General features: G+C 41.2%; 1 protein-coding gene across 5 annotated transcripts in view; it reads right to left on the reverse strand.

Annotated features, from left to right (window-relative positions):
- Positions 1 to 26,944, reverse strand: part of RGPD4 (RANBP2 like and GRIP domain containing 4) — a 53,589-nt gene that overhangs the window by 3,110 nt on the left and 23,535 nt on the right. For 2 of the 5 annotated variants that reach the window (XM_027128653.1, XM_027128651.1), the window contains 10 exons: positions 26,836 to 26,919; positions 23,820 to 23,955; positions 20,447 to 20,541; positions 14,792 to 19,577; positions 11,669 to 11,839; positions 10,966 to 11,058; positions 10,486 to 10,664; positions 4,346 to 4,550; positions 3,659 to 3,760; positions 193 to 338 (listed from right to left, as the gene is read on the reverse strand). In XM_027128653.1, the coding sequence (XP_026984454.1) occupies positions 193 to 338; positions 3,659 to 3,760; positions 4,346 to 4,550; positions 10,486 to 10,664; positions 10,966 to 11,058; positions 11,669 to 11,839; positions 14,792 to 19,577; positions 20,447 to 20,541; positions 23,820 to 23,955; positions 26,836 to 26,919 (5,997 nt within the window). Of the gene's footprint in view, positions 1 to 192; positions 339 to 3,658; positions 3,761 to 4,345; positions 4,551 to 10,485; positions 10,665 to 10,965; positions 11,059 to 11,668; positions 11,840 to 14,791; positions 19,578 to 20,446; positions 20,542 to 23,819; positions 23,956 to 26,835; positions 26,920 to 26,944 lie in introns of those variants that run through there. The other 3 variants (XM_027128652.1, XM_027128654.1, XM_027128655.1) reach the window with 3 other exon arrangements.

A 26,944-nucleotide genomic window follows, 5' to 3' on the forward strand; every position in this document is an offset into this window, starting at 1 on the left:
AAAAAAAAAAAAAAAAAAAAAAAAAGACTATTTGAACTTAAAGGCTGAACTTCTAATAAAGAGCTTCCATTTGAAACGGTCAATGTTCTGAAAGAAATGCAAACAAGGCCAAGCCCTACAAATCAAGCCCATGTCAAGTTTTAAACTTAAAATGTGAAGTTATTAGTAAGGTTTTCACTCTTTAATATTTACCTCTGGTAATGACACTATTGGTTCAAAATGGATATCTTCATTATGAACTACCTCTTCATCACTACCATCTTCATCTTCTCCAACTTTACTGGTTGACTGTGCTCCGAACACAGCTGCTCCAGTGTTTGCCCACTGGAAATTTTTATCTGATGAATAAATTAGGATACTTAAACAGTGGTATCTATTTTAATAAGCTCTTAATCCCAGTTAGATTACTTTATGAATGAATCTAATTTCCAATGATGTAACATACTTCTAATAAAAATGTTTAAACTTGTACTATTCTGGCAGATTAAACTCATGTGGTGAGTACACAGGACTTTTAGTAACATTTATGTCTAGATATACAGATAGGGTCTAGGATCATCTGAGCCTCAGGTCTTCATGATACTGAACTACAGAAGAACTTTCAGTAATGAAGCAGGTTCTTAATTAAAAGTATATACTTTGAAACTCTGAAAACCCAGCTCAGCTCCAAAGGTAGTTCATTTCATAAAACATTCTATCACATGAAAAATATAACTTTTGAACCTAAAAATGTTCTCAAAGAAGCCAAATCTGCTACTTCCATATTAGCCGAAGCAGACTAAACATGTTTATAACTTCTCTACCTCAACTTCCTCCTAAGGTAACTAGAGCTGGAGCTTAAACTTCGTGGCCAGGTGGCACTGCAGCCTTGGGAGAAGCTGACCCCCACTGTCTTCAAGCAATACTAGGCTTAACTTAGTTAAGGGGTGAAAAGGCTCCCCACTCCCACGCAGAGGAACAAAGACTTTTACTCCCCCTCACAGGGAGAAGGTGAAAACTAAAAGCTGCTTCATCCGCATCTCGAATGTGAGGACCCAGCCTGCTAATACATTCCCCACTATCCTAGAGGAAAGAAACCTCTCAACTCTTCATCACTTGCTGACAAAATCACTGCTCTCTAAACCTACATCTGATGCAAAAACTCAGGAGAAGGCAAAAATGTCACGGATCAGTTAAAAACAGCACCCTGAAGAAAGAACAAAATTAGTGTCTAAAGCAGTAACTCCTAAGTGAGGTTTAATGGGGAGAAAAAAACAGGAAAAAAGAAAAAAATTATTAAGAAGATACAGCAAAAGAATGCTCTGAAACAAGAAGAGCACAATCTCAGGTTGTGTGGGGGGCTTCCTGAGAACAGTAACCACAGATCTACATGATACACAGGCGTAGGGCTCAAAAATAACTGGCTCAGGAACTCCCAAGCAGAAAAAAATTTTAAATTACCCCAATACCCTGAGAGGTATGGCAGAAAGTCTCAAAATTCCTCTGAAGCAATGGTTCTTAACACTGGGTGCATATTAAAATCACACCAACAGCTTCTGTAAAATACCAGTGCCTGGGCCGCAGGCCCAAAGAGCCCAACATAACTATCAGGTGTTTCTTTTTTCTTTAAAAAGCTCCCAAGAAATTCTAATATGAAGCCAAGAGTTGAAAACCACTGTTCTAAAGGGACAGGAGAAAGAACTTATACAGTAAGAGTATAAAGATGTGCACATCAGTAATATCAACTTAACAACAACTGTGTTCTAGATAATAGTACCTAGGAAGCTTCCACTCTGAGTCCGGGTTTAATGAAAACATTACAGAATCTCAAGGAAATAAGATAAAACGTCAAATCACGGACAAAGGGGAGCAGCAGATAAACATGTGTTCCTTGTGTTCTCTTAGTTTCCATATGAAATATTACACAAAAGACAGGGAGTGACTGACAGACCTGCCTGTGAAGAGGACTTTCAGGAGAAGACAGGAAAAAAAAGGAACAAAAGAAAACATGAAACAAAAATAAAATGAACAGATGAAGAAAAAGTAATCACCACAGAAATAACACATAACAGAAGAGGAGGAAAGGATTAAAAAAAAAAAGACTCCTCGTAGCTTAAAACCAACCAAAACAAAAAGTTTAAGATCAAAAAGGTCCACACAATGCCAGAAATAAGTTTAAAAAACAAAAAAACATTCTGGTGAAACTGATTACCTTAAAAAAAAAAAATTAAATCCCACAAGCTCTTAATCAAAGAAGGCAAGATGAAATTCTAAAATATTATAAAAACTTATAGTAGTGTGAAAATTCCCCATGAAAAGCTATGAAATTGATTCCAGGGGAATTTAGTTTCAAAATGCTATTCTGTGCTTACTAGCACAATCTAAATTAAATAAAGCAGGCATTTAACACGTAAGAAAACCAATGATAATTTAAAGGAAAGTAATGACAAAATCTGAAGATAAATAAAAAACATAAACAAAAGAACTGATAAAACCAAAAGCTACTTCTTTGAAAAGACAAAGCACAAATTCCTGTGAGATCTAAGAACAAAACAAGAAATGTAGTTTAAAAAAGAGCTTGGTAAATAATCTCATGGAAAAAGGAGTGAACGTCAGCAAATAATACTCAGGGCGAGCCTCCCACGTGGCATGAGTCTTGCCTACCTCACACTTCATTGTACAGTACTGATGGAGTACTTTGAAAAAGGTATACCAAGTATCAAGCAACCTAACACATCAATTTTTATTTGGCTTTTTATTTGTGGATAATTATACCTACTATACACTGTTGTATCTGTTGACCTATGACCCTGTGACTTCAGGCTACTTATTAATAAAAATAAAGCAACCTGACATCAGTGAAGCTATGAATTCCAACATAACGTAGCATCTGAAGGTAATTTCTAAAAGTTTTATATGTGTTTCCATAAATGACAGGAACTGTTCTGTTTTTTTTTTTTTGCTGATTGGCTAAACCCAGTGTTAGTGAAACAAGTAAAAATATGTGAGAGGGAATTCTGAATTAGATTATCATGTAAGTATGTATCTTCAACAAAATTTATTCGACAATTCAAGCATCTTGTTCAATTTAGGTGGTGCTATAATCAGATACATGTAAGCTACCTTAAGAATGAGAAAATATGCTAATTTTTTCAAGCTTCTGAAACAAGGAAAAGGATTATTTTCTACAAATGATACCCAAATGGACCAAAAATAGAAAAAAATCACTGGAAAAGGTGGGAAAGCTCACCAGTTACAAATGAGCACAACCCTTATATTAAAAAGCACAATCAAGGATATTGCAAAAATAAAAAACTGCAAAATCATCTCCTTAAAAATTACTGATGCACATATCTTGAAATATTAGTAAATCAAAAGTATAACTAAAAGAACAATGTGCCAATCCCAAGGTTATTCCAAAACTGGAGTGACGGTTCTGCATTTCAGGATGGGGAAGGCTAGCACCATGAGTTACAATGAATGACGAGAAAATTCTTATGGTTATATTAATAATAGCAAAAATAACAATAAAACAGAAGCCCTTCCTTTATTACAACACTAGACAGCTGGAGTGCAGGGCTGGGGAAACAAATGGCCAGGTGAGTGACAAAGGGCTTGCTCCCCCCAGGTGTGCATATTTCTGTAATACAATCATTAAAACCGCTCCTCCTGATCTTACCTTTGGACCCAAAAGCAAAATCCCCAGAATTACTGGAAGCCAAGTCTGCAAATGACAGCCCTGTGCTACTTCCAAATCCAAATGAAACTGTTTTGCTTTCCACTGGCAAAAGGAAAAGAGCAATTTAATATTTCATTTAATACATGTTGAACATCAAAGCTTTACTCAGGACCCAAAGAGAATGGGGGTAGGACCTGCTGTACTACTGAGAGGTATGGGGTGGGATGGGGTGTGGAACATTTATAATCTGGTTATCTCTCTGAAGAAAACTTATAAAAGACATCCAAGTTCTGAGCTTCTTCATTGTTATTACGTTTTCAGGTACTATTCTCAATGCAGAATATACCAAGAGCATACCCAAAATCATTTTTTAAAAATGAGATGTAGATTTATACTAAATCAGATAGAGAGCTATACAGTTTCTGCTTTACACAATCTAATGTAATCTAAAACATTCATTCAAAGGCAGGATTTCAGGAAATATCTAAAGATTTTTTATATTCTCAATTGTAAAAAATAAGCTCATAAAAGCGAAATATTTCATGCCCCTTTATAAATCTCAAATTTTGTTTTAAGAAAGGGAGTTTCTGGATTTGCATTTAAAAGTCTATCGTCTCAAAATCACAGGTGTACCTTATGTAGTAATGCATGCCTAGAAGGTTTTTATAAACATGTATCAAATTGTACCTTGGCTTGTAGAATCTGCATCATTTTCCTTTCTAGTACATAAATCCACAGGTTTATCGACAGCTTCAGAAGAAATAGGTGGTGAACTAATACATTTGGTAGTAAACTCTGGTTCTTCAGATTTACACAAAAATGGTAGAGTCACTTTACTGCCATCCGTACACACACTGTCAGCCGTGCTAGTTATGCCCTCATTCTGGGATTTCTGCAAAGAGGAAGTAACAAATAACTATGACATTAAGTACTGATTGACAAAAAGGATCATATACCCTATTTTAAAAGAAACCGAGGACTTGGAGTTCTGGACAAAATGGAGTAAGCACACTTTTCTCTCTCCCACTCCACCTTTCATCCTACCTCTCCCAGCACCTACAGCTGAATTGGACTGAAACAGATAAAGCGACTAGAAGAAGCCTCTGAAAAGTGGATGAAAGCAGAAGGATTAAAAATCTCAAGACATGGGACTTCCCTGGTGGCGCAGTGGTTAAGAATCCACCTGCCAATGCAGGGGACACGGGTTCGAGCCCTGGTCTGGGAAGATCCCACGTGCCACGGAGCAACTAAGCCCATGCACCACAACTACTGAGCCTGTGCTCTGGAGCCTGAGAGACACAACTGCTGAGCCCACATGCCACAACTACTGAGCCCACATGCCACAACTACTGAAGCCCTAGCGCCTAGAGCCTGTGCTCCGCAACAAGAGAAGCCACCGCAATGAGAAGCCTGCGTACCACAAGGAAGAGTAGCCCCTGCTCACTGCAACTAGAGAAAGCCCGTGCGCAGCAATAAAGACCCAACACAGCCAAAAAAAAAATATATATATGTATATATTTATATATGGCCCACTGGTGAGGAGCAATGGCTGAGATGTAGGTGGCAGCCAGGCCTGGTGATGAGACCACGGACAACTTGGCCTCCACGGGCCAGCCCGTCGGGGTCCCCGCACCACAGCCGGAACCCAAGGAGGTGCTGGCCTGAGCCATGTGCCCCCGTGCACACTGCTGGGGCGTGGGGGCACCTCCAGGCCACATGGCCCATCATCCACAGCTGCCTGCCCCCAGCCAATGAGGGCAGTCCCTGCCTCCTGGACACAACCTCCTCCCAAACCCCTGCGGCAACCATGGGTTCTGGAAATGGACTAGGCTGAGCCGACGAGGTCGTGCCTGGGCCCCTTTCCTGACCTGCTTCCTACCTGCCTACAGCGGGTGTCACAACAAGAAAGTACTAAACCTGGAGGAAGAGGGTTTCTGGCCAGAACTGCTGGATGGTGGCAAGAGATTTGAGATTTTTCTCTGACTGTCCCCCAGTTTTACAGAAAAAGAAAGCCCCTCACTATGGTAGATGGTCCCCAGGTGTAAAGACTACTGGAGAGACAGGCAAAGTGACCATCTGAAATTCTGGCCTTACCAAATTCACTTTCAATCAAGACACCACAAACTTCCCCCTTCCTAAGAGCCATCTCATTAGAAGATGTATTTATAGTAAACTTCTGTTTTTTACTTAGGAAAAAGAGAAAGAAAAAAGAACAAAAAAGACTCTCAAGACCTGAGAGGTAATCTTGGTGAGAACCCTGCGGGAAATTTTTCCTGCCCCCACCCACTAACCCACATCCCAGGCAGGGTACCAGAGCTGTCCAAAACTGCAGCTGCCGACGGCACAGATGGAAAAGGGTCCAAGAAAAGTCAACTGTCCTTGGCCGAGGGTGGGGAATGTCATGAAATGATCCGTGTGCTGAATGATCAGAAAAACTTTGAAAAGCTCTTCTAACAATGTTCCAAAAAAGGACAAATACTCTTAAGACAAATGAAAAGATAGGTGTCAGGCAAAAAAATATAAAGCACAAAAGAAAATCAAATGGGACTTCACAACTTAAAAATACAATAACAGAAATAAAAATATTTACAGAATGCTCCATCCAACTGCAGCAGTATACATGTTCCTCTCAAGCACGCATGAACATTTATGAAGAAAGACCACATTCTAGGCCATAAAACAAACTTCAGCAAGTTCAAAAGAACAGAAACCATACAAAGTATATTCTCAGTCCATAGTGGAATTAAACTAGAAATCACTAACAGAAATATAGCTGAAAAAGAATCTCCAAATATCTGGAGATTAAACAACACATTTTTAATACACATGTCAAAGTCTCTGGACACATTAAAAATACTATGAACTAAATAGAAGTGAAACTACAGCTTACCAAAATTTGTGGAATGCCAACAAAAGCAAGGAAGGGGAACTCTGTAGCACTAAATGCATATATTAAAAAGAAGATCTAAAATCGATAAACTTTCACCTTAAAAAACTAGAGAAAAAAGACCAGGATAAACGGAAGGCACAAAGAACTAAAGAAATAATGAAAAGCAGAGCAGAAATCAATAAAACAGAGAAAAATTAACAAGATAAAAAATGGATTCTTTGAAAAGGTCAATAAAATTTGATAAACCTCTAGTCAAGCTCACCAAGAAAACAAAATAGATGACATAAATGACTAATATCAGAAATGAAACAGGAGCTATCAACACTGATCCATGGACATTAAACGGGTAATAAATTTCAATGAACTTCACAAACACTGTTATGCCCACAAATTTGATAATGTAGAGGAAATGGACCAACCAATTCCTCAAAAGACACAACCTACCAAAACTGACATAAGAAATAGATAATATGAATGGGCCTATATTTATTAAAGAAAATGTACCATCAATTAATGTCCTTCCAAAAAAAAATAATGATAGTAAGTACCAGGCCCAGATGGTTTCAGTAGTAAATTCTATCAAACATTTAAGAAAGAAATATTACCAATTCCTACACTGTGTTCCAGGAAACAGAAGCAGAGGGAACACTCCCTAACAAAGTACGTGAAGCAAAAACTGATAGGAGAAAAACAAACATGCTCAGCAACACTCCTCTCAATAATCAATAGAACGAGCAGAAAAAAATTAGCAAGGATAGACTGGACTTGTACAACACAGTATCAACTGATTCGATCTATTTAGAAACCTGTTTTCCCTGCAGAAACAATAACGAATGAACTGTGGTACGTCCTCACAAGGGAATACCACCCAGTGACAGAAAGAAACACACTAACACTACACACAGTAACTGGGCCAAATCTCAAAGGCATTATGCTTTTGAGCATAATGAGTGAGTGTAAAAAGCTAGTATCAAAGGTTACACAAAGTATGATTCCATTCATGCTAGTCTGGGAAAGGCAAAAACGTAGAAACAGAAAACAGATCAGCAGTTACCAGAGGTTCCGAGCGGGGGAGGATCTGAACCGAAAGGGACAGTAGGAAGGAATTCTTTGGGCTGTTGGAACGGTTCTGTACACTGCCTGCCTGTGGTGGGGATTACAAGAATCCAGGCATGTGTAAGAACTCACAGAAAATACACACACAGGGAAAAGTGAATTTTCCTTATGTAAAATTTAAAAATTAATACAAATGAAAAAATCATTATTTCTTAATGACTGAAGCCCAAGAAAACAGTCCATTCTGTTCGTGTCAAATGATTTAGGCTAACACAGCAGTATTATTCATAATAGCCAAGAAGAAGAAACAACCCAAATGACCATCAACAGATGAACGGGTAAACAAAATGTGGTATGTTCATACACTGAAATATTATTCGGCCATAAAAGGAACGAAATACAGATAAATGCTACAATGTGGATATACCTCAAAAACTTACTAAGTAAAAGAAGACAGACACAAAGGACCACACATTATTATTTGTTTATATGAAATGTCAGAATAGGCAAATCTACAAAGTACATCATTGGTTATTCCAGGCCTAGAGAAGACGGGTGGAAATGGGGAAGGGTGGTGACTGCTAGAGGTTAACAGGGCTTCTTTTTGGGATGATGAAAATGTTCTAAAACTGACTGTGGTAAATATACGAAAACCAACTGAGTTGTACATTTTAAAATGGGTGAATCATATCACAATTAACGTTACCCAAAAAATGTAGGCTAGATTACTTGGGAGAGGGGAGTGCGTAATCCAGCGCCTAATACATTCGCCACCTAAGAGTCCATGAATGAACAACTCTTGTAGACAAATCAAATACCGTATCCCCAATGCTGAGCACAGTGCCAGCTCACACTAAGCACTTACACATACAGTACACTTAGGTGTTTTATGCAAGGGATGCCTATCTGAAGATCTCGCATAGTCCAAGATGAATCTGAGTGTAAAACAGGAAGGGTGCATCCTAAGAGGATGTATATCTACACCCATTACACAGCACATTTCAGCTTTAATGGTTGTTAGTTCTCTGTTTCGTCTCTGTGTATTAAAGGGTGCTCTCCAAAATTACAATTCATCTTGGCAATTTTTTTTCAACCCTTATAATGATTTATCACGTTTAATTTCTGTACCAAAGGTATTTCTGAACAGCTCTTAGGACCGCTATTTAATGAACATTATGAGAGTGTTACAGGATATTTTACAAAAAGATTTTAAGTTATAACAACGATAACACAATAGTCACTCAAATAAGCCATTTCAACGCCTATAAACAGCACAGTTCACAAAAAACTGACAGAAGGTACCAAGTCCTGTGTGCACCACAGGTGGGAAAAGAATAAACAATGTACAATTCAGTCGGTGCATCAGCATAGAGATTATTTTTCAGTGTTCTAAGTTTTGAAAAACATAAATTTTAAATAAATAATTATTTTTAAGTTTTGCACACAAAAGAGTGAGGCCAAATTTAAAATGCATTGTTTCAATTTGCATAACCCAACTTTATATTATGACTGTCCTGTATTTGCTGAATGAAAGACTGGATGCTAAAGCCTCCAGCAGGGAATTCCCTGGTGGTGCAGTGGTTAAGAATCTGCCTGCCAATGCAGGGGACAAGGGTTCGAGCCCTGGTCCGGGAAGATCCCACATGCTGCGGAGCAACTAAGCCCGTGCACCACAACTACGGAGCCTGCGCGCCCAGAGCCCAGGCTCCACAATGAGAAGCCACCGCAATGAGAAGCCCGCGCACCGCAATGAAGAGTAGCCCCCGCTCGCTGAAACTAGAGAAAGCCCGTGCGCAGCAATGAAGACCAAACGCAGCCAAAAAATTTTTTTTAATAAATATTTAAATAAATAAAGCCTCCAGCAGCAGCAATTAGAGAAGATGATTAAGAAATATTGCATATTGTGTACTTCCACTGAGTCCAGGGAAACTGCTGAGGGATTTAAAATATACTTCAGATTTAGTATAGCAAGGCCGCTGATGGAAAAACTTCAGATAGGGCTTCCACAAATCTACTTGGTTATAAAAAAGGAAGTAATGTCTTTACATTAGCTGATGGCCACTAGCTATACGTGCACTGATGAATAAGCTGAAGCCTGTGGAACAGGCGGCATATCCTAGGTGGACAGCTAAAAAAGCAGGCCACCTAGACTCCTCAGAGTCAGACAGACAGTAAAGGGTAGTAAGTCTCCTACAGACTCAGGCCACGTGTTGGGCCACGTTTCTCTCTACCCACGTATCCTTTAAATAAAACACTGCATTCGTAACTAACTCCAGGACTCTGTTTCATTTTAACCATCTTTCCAACAATTTTTAAAAAACAGTATTTCTTGAGAGGCAAGGAACCATTCTGAATATGTCAAAATTAAGACTGTAAACAATTACAAGACAGGGACCTTGTCTTCTAGTTTCTGTGGAATACAAATTAAGACACCAAGGTGTTGATAGCTACTAAAATGACTACACCTGAGCTAAGAAAGTAACCAAATCACAAAGTTATTGGCAAAGCAAGGTATACAGGTCAAGGGAACTAAGTTTCAAATGCTGCTATTTCCTATCCACCCTGCCCACTCCACAATCAGTTAACTTGCAGAGAAAATGAACTACGTAACACCGTTCTTTGCAGGGCGTAGACCTTCTTAGGGACATCTGCACCGCCATGCTGCTGCCCTGACTCCCCAAGCCCAGCACACGCACCGGTTGCAGGGGTGCCTCCGGTCCTCCGGGCAGAACACGAGTCCTCCCCTCCTCTGGCCAGAGTTGCCTGAGGTGTCCGACCGCTTGCCAGACACACCCTATTATTACCACGTGGTGAGGACCCTCTAGCTTATCGCGTCAACAGAGGCAACTGGGCCAGAAGGAGCACACAGAGACGGTCTTACTTGAGCTTCCTGAACTTTGTGAAGCTCCGATTGAAAGTCTTCCCCACTTCCATTGTCCTCATCAGTGTCACTGCAGACTCCACAAAAAAATGTAGGTGGAAGCTTTAACGTATCTGCTTTTGCCTTTTCTTCAACTGTTGGTTTCTTTTCCCAAACAATAATACATTCTTTCTCATTATCTGAAAATCCCATACAACACAAGGAAAAGCAAGTTAAGACGAAAGTAGATGAAGTCCAACTACTCCACAAACAATGGCCCTCAGTGTCATCTACAGATTATAGACCCAAATAACAAGACCCTGGATGCTGATGGAGAACCACCACCACCGGGAGCACAATGTTTTTCACTTCACGTTATTTTTAAATATTTAAAGTCACCAAGGCAAAACTGGTAATTACAGAGGTGACCAGATTGCAAGATTCCTTTTAAACAGAAAATTTTTAAAAAACATTGTAACTAGTAATTTTACTGTTACATACCTGTTAGATTTTCTTCTAACGGTCTACGTTTTTCTGAGTCATCCAAATACAGTTTTCCATTAAGCTTCTTGACAGCTGTGTCGAAATCTTCATCTTAAAGTATAATTTGATTAAATAAAAGAACTTCCAGTAAATTTCAGGAGATTTTCCAGCCAGGAATCTAGGAAAATTATCTCCAACTTCACACTTTCCCTTACTCCCCACATCCAAATAGCAACCAACTTTGCCTATTCCACACCCCGAACGCCTTGTCTGAGCTGCTCTGGCATTCTGGCTCCCCCTCCCATCTCCACTTCCCACAACCCAGTCCTCCACACCACTGCCCAACTGTCCGGCTGAGATTATTCTGAGCACGTAACTCCCCTGCTTGAAAACTTCGACAGGGCCCACAGAGCTTTCCCCAGTAAGACCCTGTCTCTGCCTCACAGTTCCCCCACCCCTCTGAGACCCCAGGGAAATGAGAATTGCTTTCAGTCCCCTCAAAATGCCTGCCCTGTTCACGGCAGCCACCCAGGGAATGCTAATAAATGAATGCAGCTCTTTCAGTCGTGACGTCCACTGACTGCTCACACATACATTTAGGCTCAATACCGGCCTGCAGGGCAGCAGGGGTGGGCTCCAGGAAGCAGGCTGAAAGCAATTTCATCACCCCACTCACTACGAGGACCGTGAGCAGAACGCTTTAAAGAAACAGGAGACTTACCGTCCTCCTCCTCTTCGCTGACGTAGTCTGGCCTGTTCTTGTAACAGAAGAAAGTGGGAGGAAGCTGAAGTTTGCTTGCAAGAGCTTTTTGCTCAGGGGTCGGGGTCAGCTCATACACAATGAGAACGTCGTCATCTGAGGGAAGATCTTCAGGCTTTTTCTTCTCTTCCACTGTAAGACAAATCAAAAAAATTGATAAAGACAAGGTGTTAAGTAATTAATTAATGTCAATATTCTAACTGAAAATAAAAATCATGGAACTTAATCAGCATGCTGATAAAAACACACAGACTTTGATTTGGACACAGCTCATAATAACCATGAATTAGAATTAGAAGCCCGAGGTAATGTTCTATCAAAAACCCTTAGAGGACACAGAATCTACTTAATAACCAAAAAAAAAAAAAAATCCTGCTTTTACTTACTGATCATTGAAAAAACTACTATTAACAGCTATAAATTAAAAAGGTATTTAAAAAGTGCAGCCACAATCATACTTGGAATACTAAATGGTTTAGCAAAATATCCATACATTTGCAATAACTGAAACATTAAAGAAGTCATAAGCAAAGATTAGTATAAATACAAAACTAAAGCAAAGCCAACTCGATGAGACCCTACAAGGAAAGTTAACAATTGCCAAGGATGGCGGGTGATTAAAATTACATCCAATTTTCTGTACTTCCAAGCATGATAATAGATAAAATTAAATTAAACCCGTGATCCTCTGGGTAAATAATCCTGTAGGAACCTAAGACAATTTCTATTAGCTGAAAGACCAAAAACAACAAAAAGGCAAAAGATGGAGAGAAAAGGAACTCTTCGTACAATATGTTCTGGTCTATAAAGAAGGATTTCTGGCTAAAGGAACTGATAAGAGTAAACAAACCATGAAGCATGCTCTGTACCAACTGGCACTGTCCAATATAGCCGCCTGACCACACTTGGCTATGAAGCACCTGCAGTGCAAGCAGTCCAAAGTGAGATGTGCTGCAGGTGTAAAAATACACACTGGGTTTTGAAGATTGATAAAAACAAACCAAAAAAACCCCACCAAAAACAAGGGGGAAAATATCTCATTATTAATTTTTTATACTGATTAGAAGTTGAAATCGTATTTTGGACATAATGAGTTAAGCTGAAGAGAGTAATAAAATAAATCTCATCTGTTTCTCTTTTTAGTTTTAAATGTGACTACTAGAAGCTTTTTGATTACACACAGGTTGCATTTTATTTCTACTGGATGATGCTGATCCAGAGAACAGCCCTTTTGCAATACTGAACTTGACTTTCACCCTCCTTTGTTACAAAAACATAGCATTAATTCCTAGCCAAGGACCACAAAAAGACACTGTGAGATAGAGATTCTTGTTTATCAGACAGCCTCAAGTCTTCATCTCTACAGTCCTTTGAAACCATGACATTCTCAGACTTGAAACAGAACAGGACTCTTTGTCCTGCAGCAGTATTTTGGTAAATTTGCTCTCAGACCAAGGACTCTTCACCTAGGGCCAACAGAGTCTGTGTACAAGTATGTACCCTTTATAGAAAAAAGTCCACACTATTCACATAATTTTTCAAAGAATGAATCCTTAAGAATAAAGGCTAAGAGCTGCTGTAGCCAGTAGTATGACTGGTGTACTTTAAAACTGAGGGTCCCAGAACTCACAGGTTGTCATGTGGTCATTGTAGTTGTTTGACAACTTGTAACCCAGCTGTGTTGCTCAAGATACATTATTAAACCCTAACAGTGATTTTTCCTCTCCACAACCTGCTCCTGACCATCTCTAACAGAGCCAGCTGCCAAGTACTCCATTACAGCACCAACGCTTTCTCCCACAAGTGGTCTGTACTACACCGGGAACACACCAGGATATAATGGTAGCTCTTATACGTGGGGCCTACTTTCAGACACAGCATCTTCCATGTCCAAAAAGAAAGCGCTAAAAGAAACACTCGGTTCCCTGTGGTACACACGCTGCTGCCATCACATTTGGACACTGGCAGACGATAAAGGTTAGGTAACATACAGGTCTTCATTAATCACAGTTGAAAACAGCATCTGATGTGCAAAACAGAGAAAGGGAAAGACCACACGGATCTACCTCAAAACAACGTTGTGGTAAAGCAATTATACCCCAATAAAGATGTTAAAAAAAACACAAAACGCTGTACAACATGTGAGAAAACATGACATCCAAGTACACGAGAGCAGCATTAAGGGGTCACGCCAGCATTCTGTCACATGCATGCTGCAGTGTTAAGCCCTTAACTGCACACAGCCAGTTACTCTGCTGAGGACCAGCAGCTGCTGAAAGACCGATGTCCTCTCACACTGCCAGTGCCAGCTCTGTACCTTTATTCTCAGGCTGGGAGGAAGGAGTGCTGCTCCAAAATGCCATTGGATTAGATTTAAAAAGGCTAAAATTAAATCCTAGAAAATAAAGAGTATTTCATTTTTGAATATATGGAGAATCAAAATGAATATAATTTTAAAATATAAAAGCCAGAGTCCATCCATTTACACCAATGTGGCCGTCTCACGTACCCATTTATCCCGAGGGCTTCATTCTTTGCTCATTTAACAAGTGGTGGCAAGACTGCCTTACATAAAATGTGAACATCTCAGTACCATGCTCTCTGAGTGACAAGAACATAAGGATAATAACCTGAAGAACGAACCTGCTCATGATTCATGCTCAAGGCCCTAAGCTGGACCCAGTCCTGAGCTGAGTCCTTGTGCTCTGCTCGGACAGATGCATCTCCCAGGAACCAACATCTCCTAAACAACTTATACACAAGCTCTCTGCTGCTGTTTGAACATTTGAACACTCACCAGTAAACTGCTTTAGGGAGGAAAAAATTCTGCACAAGTATTTTTTGGCTGTTCACAGAGCACTGTGTTTATGAGCCGACTTTTACTAAAACATTAGCCTGCTATAAAGAGTCCACACCAAGATAAACGTTAAAAAAAAAAAAAAAAAATGAGGGAGGAAGAGAGGGAGAGAGGGAGGGAGGGCGAGAGAGAAAAAAAGAAAGAAAGAAAAAGGAAGGAAGGAAGGGAGGGAGGGTGGAAGGAAGGAAAGAGACAAATTCTGCTTAATCTAAAGGCTAAGTGCTTACCCTTTTCTGGTGTTTTAAACGTGTGACTGGTTGAGGACTGCTCCTTTGGAAAAGCAGGAGAGGGGTTTTTGACTTTGCTGTCGGAAGACGGTGTGAGATCAGAGCTCTGCGACTCTTGGTGACCACCAGGCTCCGCTCTTTTTTCAGATCCACTCTGGGCTGCTGAACTGGCCTCACTACTGTTATTTTTCAAAGGTGCATTAAAACTAAATCCAAACAAAGACCCGGTAGCTGAACTGTTGCCAAATGCAAATGGTTTTGACTTTTCACTGCTAAAAATGCTTTTAACAGACTCAGAACCAAATACAAACTTTGGAGGTGAAACCACTGCTTTTGTTGTTGTTTCAGGTGTGCCAGACACCCCGCCAACTTCTGAGGTTGCACCTGCCACATCATCACCCTGTGCCGAATCCGTCCGTTCTCTGGTGGTTTCCTCTAGCACAGCTACTGCGACTTTGCCGCATGGTGACTCTCTGGGAGTAGTCGAACGAGAAACATGAGGTGTTATCAAAAAATCTTTTTCTTGGGCTAGTTTTGCTTCATCAAATATTTTCTTAAACGAGTCTGCAACATCCTGTAGTTTAAAACGGACAGCTAAATGCTCTACTTTTCTTTCTCCGTCTGCAAAATCACATGCGGTCCACACCCACACTCTTTCTGTCCCTTTCATATTTTGCAAAGTCATGTCTGGAGTTATTCTGTGGTTGGCACAAAGCTTTAATACCTGGTCCCTTCTCATCACTATGCGAACTTGCTTATTATCATAATTCTGTAAAATCTTTATGTCGCCAATGCCTCTCTCTTTCCACTGCCCAGCATCTTTATCATACCTGTAGAGTTTGGCTCTGTGACTGAAAACAACTTGTTCATTTTCCTCACCACTGGACACCTCGACTAGATCAGGCAAAGGGACGACAGGTTCGAAGTGCTGTCCATCTCTCTCCTCCTCCTGAGTGACATCAGAGTCTTCATCCGTGCCCACTGAGGCCCCACTCTGATTTAACTTGGCAGGAGACTTAGACGGGCTCAAAGCAGATTTAAAACTGAAGTTAAACCCGGTGGTTGACTCACCGAAGCGGAAGAGATTTTTCCTCACGGGGCTGCTGGCCAGCGGGGAGGCGTGCACTGAGCTGCTACTCACGCTGTCGTCCAGAGCGTCTTCCCTTAGGTCATAGCTGTCCCACTCGAGGGTGGGCCCGGCGGCCTCAGGACTTGGCATGCCACTCACGGCCGCAGCACTGGCAGCTCCTGCTCCTGAGCTCTTACTCTCTTCGTCAGTGACTTTTGCTTGATCATTTGTCAAAAACGTCTTGAAATCTTTTAATCCGCTCTTCATCTCTTCCGCCCTCTGGATTAGCTTGGCAGCTCTGCCAGTATCCACAAGCTTATGGGGAGTCTGCAGTGGAATATCTAACAGAAGTCGCTGGCATTCCTCAAATTTCTGTTTGAATTCTTCAGCCAGCTCGGGTGTTTTGAATTTTGCTGCCAGCTGCTCTAGTTTGGCATCGCCATCAGAAAAATCACTAGCCAACCACATCCAGGCCCTGTCCGACCCGGAGAGGGGCTTCAGGTGCATGGTGGTGGTGATCCAGTGGTTGGCACACACCTTCAGCACCTGCTCTCTCCGCATCAGCATTCTCAGTTTACCGTTAACTTCATTTTTGAGAATTTTTAAGTTCCCCAAACCCCTTTCTTTCCACTGACTTATCTCAGCATCAAACCTAAACAATTTTACCCGCTGTGAGTAAAGAACTTTCTCATCTTCTTCTCCTGTGACAAGCTCCACTTTCTCAGGCATCTGGACGACTGGTTCAAAATGGATATCGTCACTGTCCTCAGTCTTATAGGCGTCATCATCTTTCTCAAGGTCAGCACAAGTGTCGGCTTTATCAGCCATTTTACTACTTTGTGAGGAGAATAACTTCTCTCCAGCACCCGAAAAGCCCTTGAAATTGGGGTCTTTTTTGCCAAACTGAAACCCTTCTCCTGAATTTGATTTTGCAAGATCTGCAAAGGTAAAAGTGCTGCCAGTTTGACCAAGAACCACAGCACTCCCGTCTTTCTGACCGCCAGCATCCTGAGCCTGACATCCAGCGTCATCTCCAAAGGGCTTTTCACTCTTCCTCCCCTGACTTCCCGGCTCCTGAATGCCAAATTTAAACCCGTCAGCAGACACAGGAACAGAAAAACTAAATCCTTCTTTTGTTGACTTAGAGTCTGTATTAGAAGAACTCTGAAACGTAAATGAAGGTGTATTTTCTTGATCCACACGCCCAAATTTAAATCCTTGTTCTGCACTGCCAAACTTAAAGGCTTTTTCTGAAAAGCTACTTTTAAATCCTGTTCCCACCTGACTTCCAGAAGAGTCATTTGCCTTAGTTGTTGAGCCCAAAGTGAAAGCTGAAGGTTCTTCTGCAACAGGTTTATGGGCTGGTTTAGAGACATCACAAGCCACACATTTTAAGGAAGAACTCTCATTTCGCACAAAGCAAACGCTGCAATCCCACTGTCCTTCCTTCTTGGTGAATATCCCTTCTAGACCACTCTTTGGAGCCTTGCTTGTCTCTGAGGTGCCAAACTTGAAAGAGGCAGGTGCTGGGACAGCAGAAGCAGGTAAACTCTGTTTTCTTGGATTCTGACAAGCCACACATTTTGTAGAACTTCCCTCATTTCGTACCAAACAAACGCTGCAATCCCACTGTCCTTCCTTCTTGATGAACATCTCTTCAAGTCCACTGTTTGGAGCCTTGCTTGTCTCTGAAGACGCAGGTGCTGGAGCAGCAGAAGTGGGTGGATTCTGACAAGCCACACACGCTGCTGCACTTGCCTCATTTCGCACTAAGCACAGACTGCAATCCCACTGTCCTTCCTTCTTGGCGAAAACTCCTTCAAATCCACTCTTTGGAGCCTTGCTTGTCTCTGAAGCACCAAACTTAAAAGAGGCAGGTGCTGGGACAGCAGAAGCAGGAAAACTCTGTTTTCTTGGATTCTGACAAGCCATACATTTTGCAGAACTTCCTTCATTTTGTACTAAGCAAACACTGCAATCCCACTGTCCTTCCTTTATTGAAAAAACAGATCTGAAATCACTGCTGGCAGATTTAGGAAGATCTCCCTGGCCAAATTTAAAGGAAGGCTGCTGAACAAATGAAGATCCACTTTTGTTAGTAGACTTTGTATTCTGACATGCAATGCATCTAGATACAGTGGGTTCATTTCTTACTAAACAAATACTACAATCCCAGTGACCTTCTTTCTTTGGAGTAATCAATGCAAATCTATCTGGAGTATTTTCTGAGCCAGATTTAGGAGTGGAAACAGTTTCAACTAATGATGAGCTAAGGAGCTCTTTACTGCTTGGGTTTAGATTTTGGCAGGATACACATTTCTCAGCAGTTGCGGCATTCTTTAATGAGCAGCTGTTACAATGCCACCAAGACCCTTCTTTCTTTGCAACCTGAAATTCAAAGTTCATGTTTCCGGCAGCAGATTTGCCAATATCCTTGTCATGACCCGTGGGTTCTTTTATAGTTCTCGTAGACTGACTGGAAGTTGTGGCTCTGTTTGCTCCTGAGGCTTTTAACATGCTCTGGGCCTCTTCAAACTTGCACTTAAAAAGTGCTGCCTCCTCAGGTGTCTTGAATCTAATAGCAAGCTGTTCTGGTTTGGGCGACTCGTCTGCATAGTCCAGAGCGTACCACACAAAGGACCTGTCCGAGCCGGCGTTGGGCGCCAGGGCCATGTCTGGGCTGATGTAGTGATTCGCACAGATTTTCAACACTTGCTCACGTCTCATCAGTAGGCGGATTTTACCGGAGGTTTTGTGCCTTAGTATCTTTACGTTGCCAATTCCACGCTCCTTCCATTCTCTTGATCCCGCATCAAAACGATACAACTTGGCACGATTGCAGAAGAACTCTTCCTCGTCCTCCTCACCAGTTCTCACTTCAATCTTATCGGGAAGAGGCACCACCGGCTCAAAGTGAGGGCCGTCGTCGTCCTCGTCCCCGTGCGCACTACCCCCATCAGTATCATGACTCTTGTTGGCCGGCTCTGCAGCAGGCGTTCCAAACACTGATTTCCCTGGACCGTGGAAAGTAAACATATCATCACTGCGTCGAAAACCAGAATTCTTTTGCTGATTTGGGCCCATGTTTTCAGTAAATGAAATTCCAGGCACATTTTTGCTTCCAAAATTGAATGTATTTCGAGGTCCAATGGTCTGAGCAGCTTTTGTTCCACCGTAGCTATCTCCTTGCAATGGTTTGTCTGAAGTCAGGAGACCTAAAAGGCTTTCACTATTAGTGTAAGTCGTAGAAGGGGGCTGTGCCACAACCTGTGGTGAGGAAAATGTGAAGTCGCCATCATTTGATTTGAAATTTGAATTAAATTTAAAAGGAGTTGGCTGTGATGTACGCACAGGTGCTGCCAAAGATGGCCCCATGCCTTCACCTGGCACAGGCTGGACAAAATTGGTTTTTCCAAATTCCATACCCTTAGATTCTGCAGATCTTGAAGCATGAGCTGCAACTGGAGGTTTTGTAAAATAACCTGGTTCTGGTAAAGGTGGATTTGTGCTTGTCTGTTGAACATTGTAATTAAAGTAATCATCACCCCTAGGTGATAGAATTCCTGTTGCAGGAGACTCAAAACGCAATGGGGGACCATACATCTCTTGAGAGAACATACAAGCAGACGAACTCTGCACTGGTGGTGTGTGCATCTGCTGTGAGTAGGCGTAGATATGCTGCTGAGGTGGAAGCCTATTCATGCCATAAACTGGTCCCTAGGAAAAAAAAATAAAGAGCACATTTTTGTAGGTTGTCTATAAAACTATAGCTTAACTAGATACAATCCAATTCTCATAAACCTCAAGCATGAGTACAGGGTAAATACATCACTAGGGCATACAGTGCATCCTTAAGAGAAGACACTTCTACATTACTGCAAAGATACTTACAGCTCTAGTTCTCCTTGGAATATAATGAAAATTGCCTTAACTAATGACAGCACCTTAAAAACCTAATTCTCCTACAACAGATTCATAGAATAAATACCTTCCTCACTCCTAAACAAGGTATCCAATGATGTTAACAATGATGATGATGACAATGAGGACTAACGTTTGTTAACGTGCCAACTGGGCACAGTTCTAAGCACTGTACATATATTATCTCATCTTAATATCCTCGAACACCCTATGAATTAAGGCATTATTATCCCCATTTTACATATGAGGCAACTAATGCATAGAGAAGTTAAGAACTGAAGAGCCAGGGCCTAGAGGCACCCAAGCCCGGTGTCTCTGCCCGGCTCTGCTGGATGCCGGTCTCCGTGGACACTTGGTCACAGCGCCCCAGGCCTGCAACTTACACACAGCACTCCAGTGAGGACATCACAGTCCTGCTTCTGTCACGACCGAAAGACGAACGACCCACCACCACCCCAATTTAAAAATATTCTAGATGTTCACATTTATTGTAACATAGAAATTAACTGAGAAACATACTTCTATATCTGAGAGAAATTTAAAATATCTGTTATCTGGTGGGACATTTAAGTTTTAATGCTGAACTACTTCTTGAATTTCTCTGTAGGAAGCCTGGACAGTTAAAAAGGAGATACTTATAAATGTATAAATTATTCCTTTGTTACCTTTGTGGGAGTAACATTAGATGCTGGTCTGAGTAGATACTGGGAATTATATGCTGGTGACTGACTATAATACATTGAATGGCCAGTAGTTGCAACTAAAAAAAAAAAAAAAGAAAAGAAAAAAAAAGAAAGAAAACACTGTTAAAAAAAGTCTATGCTGCAGTTAGGACTATCTAGGCAAGAACTATAAATACAAAAGCAGTAGAAATCAAAGAGAGATTAACTACATAGGTTTTTTTTAAATTTCTATACATCAAAATACATCATCATAAAGATTACCAAATGACAAACTAGGAACGACCGCTAGGTGTGACACAGGAGGAGTGAGAGCAGCAGCAGGGTGTCAGCAAGAGCAGAGTCCCCACAACAAGCACCACAAGGAGCCAAGACGAGCGGTGGGGCCGCGCCCTGAGAAAGAGGGGCACGACGGGGAGGCACAGTCGTGCCGCGTCAGAAACACGGGGGATACACTAGTCACAGGAAGGACTTAAGGAACCAAAACGCACGTCATGGCCTCAGGGCCACATTTTTGAAGTGAGCCGTGAAAATCTGCAGAATGACATGGCTGCATGTTTTAAACTCAAGCTGAGAACGTTCAGGTCAAAAGTCACCTAACAAATTCATGCAAAGGATCTCACAAGTAACACAAAATGTGTTCCCTGGCTTAATAAAAAGGGCGCAGCATGACTCACACTCATGCTGGTGTCCAAACTATCTGCTCCATCTGTTTTGTGTGTGTGTTATCAGGAAACCAGCAACTAGAAGACACTCATGTTGATGGTAAAAACAACCAACAATCATTTACTTGATCTGTTTTAAGAAAGTTTTAACAGAAAACAAAACAACTTAAAGATCATTTATACCTTTACACAGAAGAGGAAGCAGAAATTGTGACCCAAGAGGTGCTGGGCAGCTGACTGTGGAAAGCCCTAAAGACCAGTAAAGGCGAGCCAGGCTGTCTGTCCTCTATGCAGTTACCAGAGAAACAGAGCCACTGCAGAGGCCCAAGCCTGAGCGTGGAAAACTAACGGGCTGCCTGATGATGGCTACCATGACATATTCTGGGGAGAAAACAGGCAAAGAACACAGAACAAGATGATGGATATAAGCCAAGAATCATAAAGTCTGAAACTTAACTGGTGACTTTATCAGGGATAGTGAAAAAAAGTACTAAAAACATCCTATAGAAAAAAGGCACCCAATGAACAGACAACTCATGAAATATAAAGGATTATAAAGTGTTGAGCATGCCTAGTACTAAAAAAACAAAAACTTAAAAGCTGGTATTATTTTTGTTTTTAAAAATAGGCAAGGTTTTTATAAACTGGTAATAGCAAACACCTGGCAAGAGTGCAAAGAGATAGGCACTACCAGATACTGGTGGTAAGAGTGTAAAACCGGCACAGCTTCTCAGGAAAGCAATTTCCCAACACAAGAAATTTTACAAAACCCTAACTAAAATCCTAGGACTGTGTTCACAGCATTATTTACAATAGCAACAACTGGAAATTTAAAAATAAGGGAATAAAATCTGCAGAGCTTCCACATGATGGATACCTTGTATTCATTAACAGTACTGTCAAAAAAACGTTGAGTAGAAAACTGCTCAGAACTTAAATATTTAAAAACAGGCTACTCGTCTCCATACAACGTGATAAAGTTCTCTAATATACAAAGAGAGAGGACCAGAAGGAAATGCTCCAAAATGTTAGCAGAACTCTGTGTGATATGGTTAGTGTTTACTTTTCTTTACACTGGTCAGTACTTCTGAATATTTCTTTATTATAAGCTTATTGTTTTTTAATCATCTTCTTTTAAAAAGACAACGACCATCTTGGCACATCTGCACCTTCATTAAGAAAAACAGTCTGTGAACACAGGAATGGGAATCAGGAGACCTGAGCTCTCCTCTCAGGGCCACAAAGCTGCCTGCAACTTTGTCAAATAGTCACTTGGGGTCTCCATTTTTCTCACTTGTAAAATGAGGATGTGCTGCTTCTACCCATTTCATAGAGTAACTGCAAGAATAAAATGAGACAATGTGAATGTTATGCTTATATGTGTGTGTAACAACCAGAAGACCTGTTATGCCTGTACAAAGAAGAAGAAAACAGAACTTGTGACCCACAGGTGCCAAATGATGACTCCACACAGCACTCGGAGAGCCAAGGAGAAAGCCAGCCAGCTTGCCTATCTTCTGTAGTCAAGGCTCTACACAGTGCACACGGTTTAGGTAAACAATGTTTAAACTCTGACTTCTCATGTATTTATCTGTGACTTACATATGACATTTAGTGAGTTTGACTTCACAAAGATTTTTCTATTACTTTGCACGCACTTGGAGGACACTGTTATGAGAGGACCATGAGTTTGCCTTAAGTATGGCCCTATGGACCATCACACAAATGTGTGAAACTAGGCCACACCATTCTGAATCAAAACCAATTAATCTAATTACCAACATTTCAGGAATCTGTCTCATGTGAAAGAAGCCTATTTTCCCCATCACTCTGGCTGGCTGGGGACAAGTGGCTTTAAAGTTATAGCACTAGAGTTCGAACCCCGGCTCTACCAATAACTATCTGTACAATAATGGGTAAGTTACCTAACCCTTCCAAACCCACTTCCTCATCTAAAAAATGTGGATTCATGATGGTACCCACCACTCTGGGTCACTGTCATTAAATAAAATTACATACACAAGCACCTTGGTACACAGACAACCACAGGAGACACAGTCCGTACCCTTTGGTTCATTAGGTGTTTAATGCATGTTCTAAGTAAATGCCTAATGCACACCACCCACACACAAATGCTCACAATAATCATGTGATGCAAAGTATTACTTCTAGGTTTCAAACAAACTGGCTCAGAGAGGTAAGTTAAGAGAGCACGATCTAAAACTCCAGTGTGCTCTAGCTCCACACTCTTTCCTTCTATATATGACCGCAGTATTTCAAAATAAAAAGTTTCCCAGGACTGTCATACCTCTCAGTATGTCATCAAAATAATTCCCAAGACGTTTAAGTTCTTAACTAGCCATCTCTTAATGAATAACGCTGTCAGTTAACATTTTTTCAATCATAAGGCATAGTTCCAACTCAGTCTCAGCTCCTCTGAGATGTGCATTAAAAGGTTCTTTAAGCCTTTAGCCTTTATATAAACAGGGTCAGATAAAGCTTGTTTTGTTTCTGCTTAGAGTTATAGAAATCCTGGTAATACCAAATACAGCTTAAGTAACATACAGGCAGACATGGACAGACATGTATATAGATAAATGTATACAGACAAGGCGATTTCACAAGTTACCTGTTCAAAGGAGGAGAAAGTACAGACTTCACTAATACCTGGGAGTATCCAGTTGCCAACTCACCTGTTAGTGGGGCCCCATGAAAATTCTGTGACCCCTGATATCCATCAGGCACTGAATCTGGTCCATAATTCTCTGTAGGCCAACGATGAGGGGACCCTGAGTTACCGCTATTTAGTTTCAACTCCTGCATTTCTTTCTGTTGGAAGAGGAAACAATTTTAAGCAATTATATCACGGCAGACACAGTGCTAGAGCAAACGTAATACTTGATGATGCCTTTTAAGAGATTCTATACTCCAGTAGGATCTGAGTACCAGGTGCTGATTTAAAACATGATCCTTAATTTGTCAAAGCTTGTTATTTGCTCCCATTCTTTCACTCCTTAGTACCATTACCTAATTCATTCATTCTAGAGTCAGCTCTAACCTAAACAATGGCCTCATCTCCCTTTCCATTCTGCATTGGCTTAAAGTAATCTTTCTAAAGTTCAGCTATAGCCAAGACACTTACCCGCTCAAAAAAACAAGTACCTACGAAATGAACTTCTTTCTCTGACACTGCCAGTGCTCAGCAGCATCGCCCCAAACGCCCTTCCAGTGCCTCACTGCACCTGCTCTGCTCTTCAGTCCACCTGGACTGCTCTACACCCCACATTCCCTCCCAGACTAGCCTCCCACTCAGCCGCATACGCAATGCCAAACACTGCCAACCTCTCAAGGTAAAGCTCAAATGCTCTACTGGGAAAGGGAAAACTGCTAACACTTGCTCGGAATATATTACCTATAGTGTACTGTATATATTATGTGTATACAATGACACATTCCAGACAATTTACTTACGCTCTTAGCTCTTAATTCTTACAAAGTTCCAAACCGGCAGACATAATGCCTTCCAATGACAGCTAGTGGTCAGCAATCAGATCCATCACTTTGTAGACAACCAAATGACAACGCCCTCCCCAACCCCAGAACCTACAAAGCAGACACTTTTCAGGAATAGTAAAATTAACAAATGAGGTCAGAGACAAATCCAGAATGTCTGCTCTCTTCTCCTAAAAGTATTTTAGAGGGAATTCCCTGGCAGTCCAGTGGTTAAGACTCAGAGCTTTCACTGCCGTGGCCCCGGGGTTCAATCCCTGGTCGGAAAACCAAGATCCCACAGGCCGCACAGTGCGGCCAAAAAAACAAGTGTTTTAGGAAAAGAAATTTTCTGAAAACTGTAACTCTTGAGGTGAAAAATATCTTGAATTTTCAAACTAAAATTTTCCCCGTTCGTCTATCTACTGTGTCTAGTCCAGATGCTACACATCCAAAAATAAGAAACTGATGGAATCAACTGGAAAGTTTTACTGGTCACTACTGGTATCTGGACCATAGATTTAAATATGCAATTAAAGCTATAAAAGTAATTTTAAAAATTCAAACAACTAGAACATATGATGAAAACCGGTTTCAACAATTCTCACTCAACTTTACAGATGAGAAGCCAAACAGACAGAAAGACAAGGAACTCCCTGACCCGAGATCATTCATCAATGGCAGTTAGTACTAGAACTCAGCTTTCTAGGCACACGGACTAGTCCTCCACTACTAGTGCTTCCAAGAATACAATGTTGGGTACCAGAAACCTACATGGTAAGTATGTAATATCATAACAAGCCACGATCATAAAAAATTAACATACAAAATCTCTGTGCAGGGACTTCCCTAGTGGCACAGTGGTTAAGAATCCGCCTGCCGATGCGGGAGACATGGGTTCGATCCCTGGTCCAGGGAGATGCCACATGCCGTGGAGCAGCTAGGCCCGTGTGCCACAACTACTGAGCCTGTGCTCTAGAGCCCTTGAGCCACAATTATTGAAGCCCATGCGCCCTAGAGCTCACGCACTGCAACTACTGAGCCCATGTGCTGCAACTACTGAAGCCTGTGCACTCCGGGGCCTGTGTGCTGCGACTACTGAGACCGAGTGCTGCCACTACTGAAGCCGACACACCTAGAGCCCGTGCTCCGCAACAAAAGAAGCCACTGCGATGAGAAGCCCGCGCACCGCAACGAAGAGTAGCCCCTGCTCGCCACAACTAGAGAAAGCCCGCAGGCAGAAACGAAGACCCAACACAGCCAAAAATAAGTTTAAAAATTAAGACAAAAAAACTGTGCAAATTCACAAGTGCAAAAAATACAAACAGTATTAAGTCTCACTAATTGCTGACAGCACTGCAATAGTCACACACATACCAATACTTCCTTGCTGTAACTTTAGAAATATGAATGACTTAGTTCTGGTCAATGAGCGTGAAACAACTTACCTGTACTTCCAACTTCAAAGAAGTAAAGCTCCTTTGAGTGCTATGGTTAAGGTCATTTCCATAAAGTTAAAATAAAATCATGTTCACATAACTATTTCTTTACATAATTAAGTCAAATTCATATGAAATATTAAAAAGATAAAGAGGCCTTTTGAAGTTTAGACCACTTGTGAAGTCCTAGATATAAACTTAACATACACAACCACAGTCAGTCTGAGACAAACTCACACACCAAGGTATGAAGAGTATATTTCACTAGTTCAATTCAATCACCTGGGAACCTCCTCTATGCCAGAAACAAGGCTATGTTTTGGATAGAGGAGTCTCTACCTTTGAAAGATTCGTATCTAGTGGAGGACGCAGACACTTAAGTAGTTTCAAAAATATGCTAAGTGTAGCGCTTCCCTGGTGGCGCAGTGGTTGAGAGTCTGCCTGCTGATGCAGGGGACGCGGGTTCGTGCCCCGGTCCGGGAAGATCCCACATGCCGCGGAGCAGCTGGGCCCGTGAGCCATGGCCGCTGAGCCGGCTTTTCCGGAGCCTGGACCCAAAAAGGGAAAGGCAAAAAAAAAGAAAGACGGTGTACCAAAAAAAAAAAAAAAAAAAAAAAAAAAATATGCTAAGCGTCAAGATGAAAGCACGTAAAACACAGTATGATTCTACAGTCACATGGCAAAGGAACATTTTGAACAGTTTTAGAAATAAGTGAGAAAGTGGACAAGGAAGGCATCTAGGAATAAGAGAGGCACAGTTTAGAGAAATCAAGTCATTTACCTTAATGGCCTCTACTTGTTGGCAGATCATTTTCAATAAAGAATTTTGATCTTCTGCCCATGGAGGTGGTGTTTTGGGAGAATACTGAAAAAATAACAACAAAAAAGTA

The sequence above is a fragment of the Aethalodelphis obliquidens genome, unplaced genomic scaffold, assembly GCF_003676395.1.
Source record: "Aethalodelphis obliquidens isolate GAN/ISIS:26980383/991018 unplaced genomic scaffold, ASM367639v1 scaffold35, whole genome shotgun sequence".
NCBI lineage: Eukaryota > Metazoa > Chordata > Mammalia > Artiodactyla > Delphinidae > Aethalodelphis > Aethalodelphis obliquidens.